The following is a 13,707-nucleotide window of genomic DNA, read 5'->3' as shown; positions in this document are numbered from 1 at the left end:
AGCCTGTTCTGAGCCTGGTGGGGTTACACGCACCCTGACTGGCCTTGCTCCCCTCACACTGAACACACAAGCTGGAAGTCTGGTTTCCTCTTTTAAATGCTTTGAAGAAACCCCAGTTCTTAACAGTGTAGTCATCAGTGTAAGTGACAGTCCCAGGTCTGTCCAAGAGAGATTTCAGCTCAGTTCACGTTGCTGATGCGGAACATAATTAGGAATGAGCATTCATATATCTATTGCACAACATCAAATCAGTCAAATGAGAAACATGGCTGGATAATTTTAATACACTGATAAATTCTGCAGTCCTTGCCTATATTTCAGGTACATGAGTAATACCACCTGTTATCTCTAGAGCCACTGAAAAATGAATGCAGTGAAAGAGATTTCCATGATTCAACCGGTTAATCAAGGGTTCCCTGATACACGGAGTTGTTTTCAGCACTAAACTATTGTCTCAGAAGTAGTAAATTTTACAAGACAGCACTTTTAAGCTTTTACAGTTTTCAATTTATAAAGGACTTCATAAATATGAATACAACCACTATAACAAACACTACTGTGAAGTAGCCATTATTCATGTACCACAGAGAGAGAGAGAGAGAGAGAGACGTTAAAGCATAGAGATGTTTACTAACCTGCTGGTGCTCATCTCTCCCTGAGCAGGACTAGGGCCCAGCTCTCCTCACTCTCCAGTCTGTACTTTAAACCTGGGACCACGTACACAATACATGCTTTGTTCTTTAACTGGGAGAAAACAGAGCAGTGAGATATAGTAGGGACCTAAAGGATCTCTGCAACCTAGCACTGGCCTCACTCACTATCCTGGTACCTTGTCTTTCCTGAAGTTACTGTTTTCTTGACTTTTTCCAGTCTTTTTGAGATGCCTGTATCTGGCCTCACTCCTTTTGTTGTTTATTTAGGCTATGATTTCCTTGGGGCAGATGCACTGTGTCTCAGTCAAGATCAGAAACCCCAAATAATGCATTCAAGTTACAGTGGTGTGTTAGTTACTTCAGAAGATACATTCATGAAAGCAGCATCTGACTTCAGGTGCTGTACTTACCAATGAACATATATGACAGTTACAGCCGTAGGCCCAAGGAGCTAACATGAGGTGTTTTCGTTCCACTTACACATATATATGCAGCGAACCTGAGGGCATAGGCAAGGAGTAACCTGTTCTAGTCCATGCTAGAAGTACCTGCCAGAAACGGTAACCAGCAGCCACTCTTCAAAATTATCATTGGTAGGCAAAATAACACATCTTTGATGTTTTAAACAGCAGATCACCCCCTCAGCACTGCTGACTTTTTTGCTTGCTCTAATTATTTTTACTATGATGATTATTATTACTGCTGGTATTATTGTTATTAATTCTTTGGCTTAGTTATATCATACTTGTTATTTCCTTCCCAAGAATGCTTTTCTTCAGTACTGACCTTCTCTGGCACTGTAGAAATAAGGAGGAACATATTTCTCAAACTGCCTTCCAATATAACTTTTATTTTTGTGCACATGAGTCATCTCAGTGGATAATGAATATCACCTGCTTTTTTACATATATGCTAAAATGCTTTGCCAGAGTAGGACCTACAAGAAAGCTATTTACAGCCTTTATTTTCATTTGAGTTACTATTTTTTGTGTCATCCAATTAAATTTTTTATACACCCCTGCACATTTATCTCAAAATGTACACAGGACTATGATCCCCTATATAGAATTTTACATGTCCAAAAGCTAGACATCTATTTGAAATTAGCTGAATAGAATCGAGATACAATCAACTGAAGTAAGACACTTTTTCTCACCTGTTTTTGTAACTGAGTAGGGTGAATCATTTCATATGTTTCTGTGCATAAATGGGATAAGCATTCTCTGAAAGGGATTAAAAAAAAAAAAAAGTTACCTGTAATTATGAAACTCACTGTTGTTTTAAAGTAGTTCATCGGGTCATCTGTACATAATTTCTACTTGATAGCAAAAAATGCAAGAAAATCCAAACCTGTGTGGAGGTGGTTGCATGCATATAGTGAAACCGTGTGCACCTGCAAATATCTCAGCTTCTGGGCTCTCAACTCTTGCTATAAGTGGTACCACTGTGAAATCACAGGATCATCTGATTTACCATAATACTTGCTAGATGCGAGTAATAAAAGCCACAGCCTAGCCCACAGGCAACCCCAAAAAGCTTCCAACAGTATTTGCTGCTCTACAGTTTTTCATTAACCTGAGGTACTATATTCCATAACCAGGAAAAACACAATTTGAGTGCACAGACACAAACCAACATTTTAACTGCAGAGGGCAGGAAAGAGCTACTGAACAGCACCGTGTTTTACTTCCAAGGCTCATTATTTGCAATGTAATTTTCTAAGAGTTTGATTTCTTCCACACTGACTATATATAACATCACATTTTAGTCCTGAAACATCGTCTAATGAGCCATCTGATTGATTTATTGGGGAAAAATACAAACCTAAATAACATAAATTATCAGATTAATTCTAGAGGATATTTCTTAATTATAAACATGGACTAGAAATCATTCTGTCATTCTTGCTAAATGTAATGCATGTCACTTCTCACTGAAATTTTATTTCCCATTTTACTTTACATTCAAAATCACTTTATTTTTATTGTTTGTTTGTTTTTCATACATAACTGCTAATATAGGATGAGCTGATGTTTACCTGTTACTCACTTAAAGCCACTTTGAAAACCCCCAGCCATTCATTAATGCCCACTAGAGCCACTGACCACATCCAGCACAGTGCAATGCAGCTATTTTCTAACACTATCCACATGCTTACAAGGCTTTCACCAAATTGGGCTTCGGATTAAAAAAAAAACGCATTGATATTTTCACTGAAGTATAAATTATCATTGAAAAAAAAAAAGCAGTTGAAGATTTGTAATTAGAGCACAGAATTTTCTGGAACTTGCCCATTTGGGCTGTATTTTAAGGTCTTCCGGAAATCTGAAACAGATCTTACTCTGGGTGTGTTTCCAGAGGAATGAAAAAGGTCTGCAGAAACCGCTACCAAGAATCCAGCCTGAGGCAGGTACGTGTTGGCAGGAGCAGTCCTAGCCGATAACAAACGCTTTGCCACCCTCCACCCACACAACCTGACTTGCGTGAATCCCCATTTTTCCATTAACCCCCATGCTAAGCATCTTTCCCAGCCTCCTCTTTAAGATACTCGCATCTTTGTTATTCACTTTGCAGTCGTCAGGGCTGGTGTGGGGCTGTTGAACCCATCATGCTCAGTATTTTTTCATCCTGTCTCAGTACCCCAGGCTGTCACTACTGGGAAACAGGGAAGGTGGAGAGGAAAATACTGGCTCTTCCTCTACTATAGGCACTGTTCGTCTTCAGTTAGGGAAGATTTTTGATAAAATATTGATGGACACCACCAGAGGGTGCATTGTTGCCACTGTAACGCTGCTCTTACACTGTAAGTAACCATGCTCTGCAGTTGCAAAACTTCGGATGAACACTGTACCTTTGATTTCTGTGGAGCTGCCTACACAAAGGTGCACAATGGAAAGCAGGATTATATACCCAAGTCAGTGAAGCCAATTGCTTTAAAAGAACTGAAAATGAAACCAACCAAACAAAAAACACCCCAACTAACCACCACTACAACCAAGGAGAAGTAATATAGTAATATGCCTTTTGTGCTGTGCACTCAAGGCATTTTTGCAGGTTTTCTTGAAATATCCATCATAAGAGTATTTCTTTGATCCCCTGCTAGCAGCCACTCCCAGAAGGGGTGAGAGACATCTCGTTTCCTTCCTTCCTTTCCTTATCCTGACCTACCAGTCTGGAATGCAGTTCACCTCTGAGCATTTTCAGGTGTATCCTTTTCAGAAAGGTTTGCATGTCACAACATACAACCGGGGCTTACTTCACTGCTTACAAAGCCTGCACTTGACAGCCAAACAGGGGAGCCACATACTGTGTCTGACCCTCCCCTGCTTCACCTACGTATAACAAATATTCACCTCACCCTCAACATAGGCAGGACCCAAGACTGAAAAGTTGAAAAACTAGTGCCTCAAGGGTGCAGTTAAGTGGCAATTTAGGCTGGTCTATACCTGTATTGCTGCAGCCCTACATACCCCCAGCACATCCCTTCACAACAGTCATCATGACGTACCTCCTCCCCAAAAGTCATCCCACCTGGTGTCTCTGGTGGAAGCCAATCACTTCTCACTGTTTTAGCTTCCAGCCTGATAACAGTTTGGTTTTCAGCTTCCCCAGCTGACTTGCTACACAGCAGCACAACTCTCAGTAGTAGTGTACAGGAGAGAGGGACAAACACAGTGTCTAGAAGAGGCCAAGCTACTTAAACACTAGCTTAAACAAAGCACAAAATCATCACTTTAGGCTTCCTGTGCTGTCACTGGATTCAGAATGAGTCTTCAAAGAGAGATTTTAGATTCTGAATTGCCCTTTAGAAGTGCCCCTATTGCCCCTCCATACAATAGGACTGTGGATGCTTAAGCTGGAGAACTCCAGAATTCCAAAAACATACTTGGCATTAATTAAGACCATAATGTTCCCCAACCAAATAGCAAGGGAGTTGAGCACAGCATAAATACACATATAAAACTGCAGCACAATAAAAATAATAATAATAAACCCCCAGCATGGTTATGTGTGAGTTAGCTGAAGATGGCTGGAGGGAGGAGATGCCAAACATTCTTGAGTGCACTGCAAGGAACTTTCAGTCCCATTGATTTCAATGGGGTTTCAATCAGGCTGTGTCTCTGCTGTGGAGAGGAACTGCTTCACACAGCATCGTGGGGTTCCTTGGGTTTTGTCTCTGAGCAACTCCTGGCAAAGCCACTGTTTTGTAAGTGAAAACACACTTTTTCCAGTCACCAAGACTGCAAGCTGTACCTGGATTTGGCTTCTTTTCTTGTCTTCCACCCTTTGTTGCTGCTGAGACACTGATAGATTTGCAACTCTGGCTCCTTGACTAGGTGTTGACTTTACAAACCCGAGTTTGGCTACTGAAGGGGGGCAGGGGGTGACCTTGGGGCAGATCATTTCCCCTTCAGTGGGCCAGCTCTGCTTGCAGCTCAACTCCAGCTCACAGGCAGGGTTCAGCGTCAGCCCAGCAGCTGCCATGCAGGAGGTCCCTCCCTTGGGCAGCTGCTGCTCGTTTGCCTGCAGCTGGCAGCGGAAGTGACATCTGTTCTCAGTCCCAGCTGTGAGCAGCGCTGAGGTGCCAAAGCCCAAATGCCTCAGTTGTGGATCCAGGAGTGAGGAAGGGTTTCTGATGCCAGACCATGGCCTGGCTTGCAGGGGAAGGGAGGGTTGGGGTGGGGGGAGATTGTCTCCTTCAACGATAGTGGGCTGGGAAGAATGGAAAGAGAGGGACAAATAGGGAGAGAAAGAACAAGTAACAGAAGTAGGGGAAAGAATGGGAAAAGACAGGAATGGCTGAAACAGAAAGGAAAGATGAAATTTGAAGTGACGGGGCAGTCTGAGGCGAGGAAAAAAGGGGAAGGAGGCAGAGTAATGAAAGAGATGCAGAAGTAGCAACAAATAACTATCTAAGGGAGGCAACTATCTAAAAAGGCCACTGAACAGGGAGACGCCTTAATCCAGCTGCCATCTCAGGCGCTACTGAGCCTGGAAGGCTTTCCTGCCTGCAGCCTTCAGCCTGTTGTGCCATTGAAGAGGTCTGCCCTGCAGATTTTGCTGTCTAGAGGAGCTTGGTATATTCTCTCTTGCCTGCCTGCTTCTCTATCCTATTTAAATTCACATCACTTTTTCCTTGCCCAAGTTTCTTGCCCTCTCATTTATCTCTGTAACTGTGTTATAATTCAGTGTTGTGGCATTCTAAGTGAATTATAACTTACGTTTCTGTGACAGGAATACGGGCAGCATGAAGGACAAGATCCATTTCAGTCTAAAGATTGAAAAGCAAACTTAAATTACCCTGGGAATAAATATATTAAGGAATGCCACTTTGATCCCCAGGTTGGTGTATGCAAGCTGAGTATATACAAATGTATTTTCACAGTTGGTGCTGTTTGCTCAGCACAGGCACTGAAATAGTGTTTTTCAGATCTCAAAACTAACTGAGCATTCCTGGAAGAAATAACCCAGGAAAATGTATGTCCCACAAGTGCTTTACAGCCCTGTCAATCAAAATCAACTTACACGGGGAAAAATACAGTGGCAGTGCCTGCTTCTTTCCCTTGGTGCTCTCCAGAAGCACAAGACAAACTGAGTTGTGGTAAACAACCGGCCTGAGGAATGGGCCAAGGGGGACAGACATCATAAAAACTTACCAGTCCAACACTGAAAGGGCGGGCACTGGAGGCACACAGATTTGAACCCCTTTTGATACTTTGCCTTGGTATGTTACTGGAGGCACCCAGAGCAGGGAATTAGTCATCAAACTGGTTGCCATTACAAATTATTTGAAACCAGGTGCAAAAGATTGGATTGATTGAGTTGGGAGGGAATAATGAAAGCAGTTTCTTAGTTTCTCAGAATTCAGCTCTTCAAGATTGGCTTTAAATAATGTAGTTATCATTGAACTTTTTGTATCACAATTGTAGATAAGATATAGATAAGATATATTTTTATATCTTAATATTTCATAACAGATTTTCCTAATGAGAGCCCTTAAAGATATTCTTTTTACAAGTCGCAGCAGCTCTCCCTGCTTCAGTGAGAATTAGTTGTGGTTTTAGTAAGTGATCTTTGAAACAAACAAGAGGAAATTCCTCTGAATACTATTCTTTCACTACCTACGCAAAGAGAAAAATCTACCATCTAGTAAACTGTGCATCTGGATTAACCAATCTAATAACTAAATACTTTTTTTTTTTCCAGGCAGATAGGAATAGGACTAGCACATCTATCATATGGACCAGAGAGACTAATCAGAAATTAGGTCAAGGTCGAGGCACTACTAATACTCTGAAGGACGCAATTCATCCCATAACACAGAGTTTTTACTGCTACCAGCCATTTCTATGGCCCAGTCACACTTGGCCAGGTCAAAGGTAGCTCTCACCCAGAACTCTGGCTCCTGTGGGAACATTGTTAACATGAGCCTGAACCCCAAAACCTTCCTCAAGAGGGACAAAAGGAAGGATGCATCATCTGCACACCTTGTTGGATGCTTGATAAGATGAACTAAAATTTTTCAGATCAAAGTTACAGATGAAGAGGAAGGAGATCTGAGATAAAAAAGCTTTTGCTTATCTGTAAATGTGCTTTTCTTCAGAAATAAAGCCTGAACACAGAGCAGTGAACAGCAGCAAGTGTCTGACACAGGGATAACAGAGCAAACCAACTATGACCCTTCTCTGCTGGAGTGACCTACAGACAGGAGAAGTTGCTGTATTATTGGAAAGGGCTAAAGCATTAACTGGGAACCTTACGTGTCTGTTTGGATGGCACCTAGAACAGATTGCGGGGATGATGAGGCTCTGGTGTCACACTGAAACACAAATCTGAGTGCACCAAAAGCTTCAAGGCATCCAGACCCATTTTTTGTTCTGCTGCCTACATTAGTTATCGACATAAGCAAAAAGCTTCCTGGTGATATTTTAAAGTCAACTAGAGTTGTGCCACTGGTTACAATAAGGTCACATCTCACTTTGTTTCCCTTTGCTTTCTGGTTTGGTTTGGGGGTTTTTGTTTTTAATTCCATTGTCTTCTATCTTTTTAGAGGACCATCAAACCATCCTTTTCAAGTTAGGTAGCCTGGAAAGCTAAAGAAAAAAGGACTGTAACTAGCAATTCTGCCAACTGATCTAAGTTGAATGAAGTAAGTTCATTTTCAGATTTCGCATGAATTGAGTTTGCAACATAGAAATCTAATTCACTCAACTTTTCAGTTATGAAAAGCTATATTCTGTATTCTCTCTTCCGATGAACGCTACCCAAGGAATACTAATTAGAGTGCTTGAGGAGTAAGGTAAGCAAGGCTGGCAGAGTCTGAGCCTTTATTTACTCTGTTATCTCTGTCCAAATGTTCAAAGCAATATGGGTGGTGACTGATGCACTAGATAAATTCCTAACAGCATGTGTGTACAAAAGGCTGCCAAGTTTCTCATGTATATAGGTATTTGTGAGATGCTATGCACAGACAAAAACCAATCAACAAGTTTCTTAATTTCATTTTATATCTTTATTCCCATTGTAAGTATTGACAGTCATCCAAAAGAACATTTAAATTTGGTTTGTATACACAACAGCATTAATCACAGTCCAGTTTTTGATTATTTTTTTTTTTACTGCAGTTCTAATATTTCATGATCAGTTTTAGTAGTACTGTTGGTGTATTTTTCAGTGTTTATAGATTATTTAAAGAGAATGTTAATGGTAAAAAAAATCCACAATGCAAAGATTAACAGTATATTAATAAAGCTTATCATATTCCATTTAAGATTAGTACCAAGTATGTCTGATGACCTGAACACAATTTTTGTGCATTTTCTGTTCTCTTTTCAAAATAAGTTCATAAACAACCACAATATATTTTTTTATTACAGCAGTTCATTGCAGTAACATTTTAAAAAGGATTTAAATCCTTTTAAGAGAACGAGGTGAGTAAAACAACCCTAAAAAGTAAAAGGTTCTGTTTAAGCAAGTGACAATTAAACACAATCCAATGCTAAGGAAGTATCACAACGTATAAGTTAGAGTGGATGAAGAACAGAAAGGACTTTCTGAATTCACTTCTATATTATTATGTAGGGAAAATACAACACAGATTCTGTGATTCTGTGATTGTATATTAGTCTTCGAGCAAAGAAGAATCACAAAATACAGTGAAAGAGACATCTTTCATCATGTCTTTTAAAAGTCTGTGAGATGAATTCCTTCATCAAATTCATTAATGTAAAAGCAAATTCAGAAAACTTATTTGTGAAAGCTGTCCTGTTAAATTATGAATACCAATAATAAATTCTTTAGTTCCTCATTTATTTGCATAGTCTGCATATGAACATGCATGAATATTTATATTAATAAAATATGCCTATTGTATAGCCATACACAGAGCTAATATGAATGCTTGTGTTGTACAATGTCAGAAAAGGACAAATTATTAATCAAAGCAGAGAGGACAGAAAAGCAAAGAAGAAAGCAGACAATGCACGAGAACTTTGTTAGTTGTCTTAGGGTGATTTCTTTGTGAAAGAAAATGTGCACTTTGGAAACAGAACAGCCAGCAAACAACTCTTTATTTTATCGTGTAATGAAGGAAGGTTGGGATCAACACCAGCTTCTCGCAGAGATTTAAAACAGAGATATAGATAATCAGGTGAAGGGGAAGAGGAAGGGGAAGAGGCCGAGTGTGGATGACGCTATCCTAGGTTTTGTTTGCGCACCAGAGGGAGTGGGACATGGTGGGAGTAAGGGGAGGAACGCTGGTTTCAGAGGGATATGTGCTGAACTGACAGTGGTCTTGCTCAGGACAGACCGAATATCGGGCTCACTGGTCACTTCTGGTGGGGTTATTTCCCCAGGACACTGTTCCAAGCATGACAGGTACATGAGACATTAACCTACCACCTTCCCAAATTGCAGGAAAGCTGGAATTCCTGAGTCTGATGCATAGGGAGGGACACACTTTTTCAGGGACTGTCCTCGTATTGCTCTTAGTGGTTGTGATACCTGGAAATACTCCACATAATAACCACTCACCATTTTACGTTCCTGCTCCAACATTCCACACTTGAATATCAATGTAGCATCTATTTGAACTCATAACACTCAGTTCTCTTCACTGCTATTTAATACATACATATGCCAACCAGCAAGAGTCAAAAACTGTATGCTTGTAGATGAGCTAACAGAATCTTCCTATTTCTCCATTACCTACAGATTGGGCTACAAAACATTTTTTTCAGCCTTAACTCTTCCTTTATGCATACATATGCAAGTACATGCATATGCATACCCACAGAGGTGCACACACAAAGAGTATGTGTATCACAGGACTCAGAGGAGCAATTGGAGCTACTTGGGAATGCTGGCGCAGGGGCACTGGCACCAGTGCTGCCCTGGGGCACTCCCCACAGCCCAAGCACAAAATGGGGGTTTAGCACCTCATTGCCCCCAGGAACATCTTTGTTTCAAGGTCACCTGCATTACATGGAGGACAGGGACCTGACCCTTCAAACACACCTTGCAATGTGCATTTCTGTTGATGTCAGGAAGGCTACGCTGTATCGTGAACTCTGTATTCGCTAATAGGTATAGCAGCCATTTTAAAATAATTTCATGTAAAGAACAAGAGCTGTGCTTTAGGGTGATTTTACCTTAAATCAAATTTCATTCATTCAGTCCTAGAGTACAATACGCATATATGGTTAAAGACAATTCTGTATGAAGACTGAATGCTTTAGTGTCCTCTGTGCACCTTTTCAAACAATCAGTACCTCACAATAATGTCTCAGTATTATTCCTCACAGTATGTACCCAGTATATCTCAGAATGAGTTGTATCTCATTTTATACTTTATACATAATATCACACCCACATTTTAAGTATCAAAAATACGCTGTTAAAAGATCTTAATAGCAAATGTCATAAATCCAGAGTTTTCATCAAAGGGTAAAATGATTCAAGATCTTTGGTGAATGGATGATGAAAAAGAAACATTTCCAAAAGCTACACGTGATTCATGGTCTTATGCGACCAACAGCTGCCCAACCAGCTCTGGGTTTCTGTCCTTTATTAATGCCAGGATAAGAGCAGCAGCAGAATTTACTGTGTCCTGAAGCAGCAAATGGTCCTGGGGGTGGGAAAAAAAAAGGAGTGGGGGAAACAATATGTTAACAAAAGTTGAAAAAGTAAACATTTAAAATCAATTACCATATGATTGTTGAAAAAAAATAAGAACATTTGCACTTATTAGAAGAAGAACTTGTAAAATATATTTTAAGGAAACACAGACACTTGATTCTGTCACTTGCTTCCTAACTGATGCTTGAAATCTAAAAGGTAGTCAGAATTTGGGGTTTGAAAACATTGGAACACAATTGAAGATTTAATTGAGTAGCATAGTTAAAGACCTATAACTTTAAGCACCTACTGAATCCCACCTGTAGTCTACAAACTACTTAAACTCACAACAGCATTTAAGCACTGGGACTTCAGTAGTTTAGGCTGATCTTTGTATCAAATAACATTAAAAGTAGTCTGGTTTTGACAGGCAAGTATAGAGACCAACACAGGATGAAGTAATAAAATGAGACTTTGATTTTGTGCTTCTAACTGAGCACTCCAGCTCACATTTGAAAGAGCCCTTTGTCTAATTGCCAAGTTTTCTTAATTGTATTGACTATAAAAGTTTGGCCTCCTGCTACCAGTAACATTTTCATTTGCGCACTGGGAAAATATCAATAGGTGCGGCCAGACAGACACATCTCTGCAGAGAGAAATAGGCGGGAACAATTTCTGTGAAGCAACAGAGAAAAAGAAAGGTCTACAAAACTCTGGGGGGAATCTGGAAGAGTTTCAAATACAGAAAGGGAGCTACAAAGAGAAAGCAAGAGCTCTTCTTCATGTCCACAGCCAACAAAACTGGAAGCAATAGGCTTAAGGGAACTTAAACTGGGACATGAGAAGTTAGGGAAGTATTTTAACATAAGGACTGGAATACAATGGAACAGATTATTGGGCAGATCACAGAAACTTCATCATGAGGATCCTGTGACATGAGACCTGCACACGTGTAAATGGGGATGCAGGTCCAGCTTCCTGCCTCGGGAAGTATCTTCCTGCAATATCTTTTCCCTACAACTTTCCTAAGATGCTGCACCAAGGAATAATTTATAGATTACATGTTTGAGACATTTGGATTAATGGAGAAAGAAGAAATGGTTTCAATAACTTACTTAAAACATGTTAATCAGTGCTTTTTTAGGAATAAGGCTGCTGCTAAGCAGACCTAGCTGTTCAACTAGTACAGAGGGGAGCTGAAGACTTAGAAGTCTGGGTTGCAGGAAAAATTGTCAGGGGAAAGGTATCCCTGGAACATTCTGAAATATAGCATTATATTTTATAATGCTCTCATTAACTTTGTGCTTTATGTAAATGGCAGGAAAATGCTAGAGAGGTAAATTGATAGAACTAGAAATATCTAGTTTATACCTGATTCTTTTATCGTTCCTGGAAACTGATACTTGCATGTGACTAGATTTTTATCCTAAAAATGATCAAATAAGTAAGCTGTTTGTTACAGTTTGTAAACTCCCAGAAGATTACAATTCTCACAAATTTATGTTATATATTCCAAACTGTAGTAAAACTATTTATTAGTGGTCTAAAAAATTGTCTTGGAGTAAGAATGTTCACCACAGCCGTGTCTTGCAGTTTACTGAGTGACACCTCCCATTCAGTGAAGCAAGGGTTGCACAAGTGAGTTCAGATGCCCTGCTCCTCCAGCACCTTTTGTCATGGACTGAGGGTACAACGAGGAACTCAGAATCCACCGCTCCAATTTGGAAGGGGTTTCACTCCTTCATTTCCCACAGGTATAAATGGCTGTATAACGTACACGGGGAGCAGAACTTGCACACGCACCCCTCAGATGGCAAACACTGCAATCGCTTTCAAGATCTAGCAACACGTTTCTTGATATTCAGCAGTGCCAACCTCTTCGTGTCCCTCATCGCTATTTGTTCCGTTTGTCTCGAGAAGCACTGTACAATTACAGACACTGTGTTTTCCAAACGGGCCTCCAGCCATGTCTGAAATTGGCTAGAAGTGTCTATTTTTTTTCCCCATTTCACAAAAAAAAAAAAAAAAGAAAAAAGAAAAAAATACACCTGGCCAGGAATGCTCTTATGTTTCTCCCAATAAATCTTTCCACATCCTCTGTTGGTTACTGGATTCAGTACACATTCCTTTGCAGTAATAAATTATTTAAGTTTTTGAAGATAAAAGGAAGCAAGAGAAAAAAATTTAACTTTCACAGGAGAGACTGAAAATGACACCACAAGATTCCTTCAGACTGAAAAAAGCTTTTTCTAAAGCTAAACCTAAGGCTTAAGTGCTAATTTCCATGTTCTGAAGGAAAGACATGCAAAAAATTGTGAGTAGCATTCGTAATGCAGGTGATGTGGCACAGTGCTGTGTACAGAAACCTGCATGCAGAAGTGGTTTACAAACCACACTGAAATCACCATGTGAATTGCAATTTGCTGAAAAAGAGAAACACAAAAAGTAGGCAGCACAAATTGAAATGCGTTTGCAAGTTTTACAGCTACTTCACTTCTAATGATCTGATTATTATTATAACAGGATTGGTTCCTGTAAGTCATTCTTTTGGAAATAACCAGAAGTGTATTCTTTAAGTGAATACACACTATCTTATTTAAAACGACAAATGTAATAGAAAATATATTCTTAATTTTATATGAGCTACAGTTGATGGTTAAGTGACATCATGAAGCACACACTGAAGCTTTCAAGAGCGCAGTCCTTTGAACTATTTATCATGGGGGTTACTAATTTTTCCTGGTAACGTTGTCCCAGTCTGAAGTCAGGGTCACCTACTCATTGAACAGTGTCCAGCACCTGGGCCTGCGAGCCAGCCTCTGAGTGCAGGAGAAATCAGTGCCACAAAGGTCAAGTGTGTGCCGATTTTAACTTGCTTTATTCTCACAGTCACAGTCTTACTGGAAAGAGGCAGTAAATAATGCAAAAAAAAAACCTG

At 40.0% G+C, this 13,707-nt stretch overlaps 1 protein-coding gene across 1 annotated transcript in view; it reads right to left on the bottom strand.

Moving 5' to 3' along the window:
* Nucleotides 1-10,674: 10,674 nt before the first annotated feature.
* CRPPA (CDP-L-ribitol pyrophosphorylase A) overlaps nt 10,675-13,707 on the bottom strand; it is a gene marked incomplete at both ends in the record, with an annotated part of 115,799 nt that continues 112,766 nt past the window's right edge. The window contains one exon of the mRNA XM_080339118.1: nt 10,675-10,779. Within this exon, the coding sequence (XP_080195244.1) occupies nt 10,675-10,779 (105 nt within the window). The remainder of the gene's footprint in view (nt 10,780-13,707) is intronic.

The sequence above is a fragment of the Nesoenas mayeri genome, assembly GCF_963082525.1.
Source record: "Nesoenas mayeri genome assembly, chromosome: 2".
In the NCBI taxonomy this organism is placed as follows: domain Eukaryota; kingdom Metazoa; phylum Chordata; class Aves; order Columbiformes; family Columbidae; genus Nesoenas; species Nesoenas mayeri.
The sequence above is the reverse complement of the archived record's forward strand: the minus strand, read 5'-3'. Positions and strand labels throughout refer to the sequence as shown.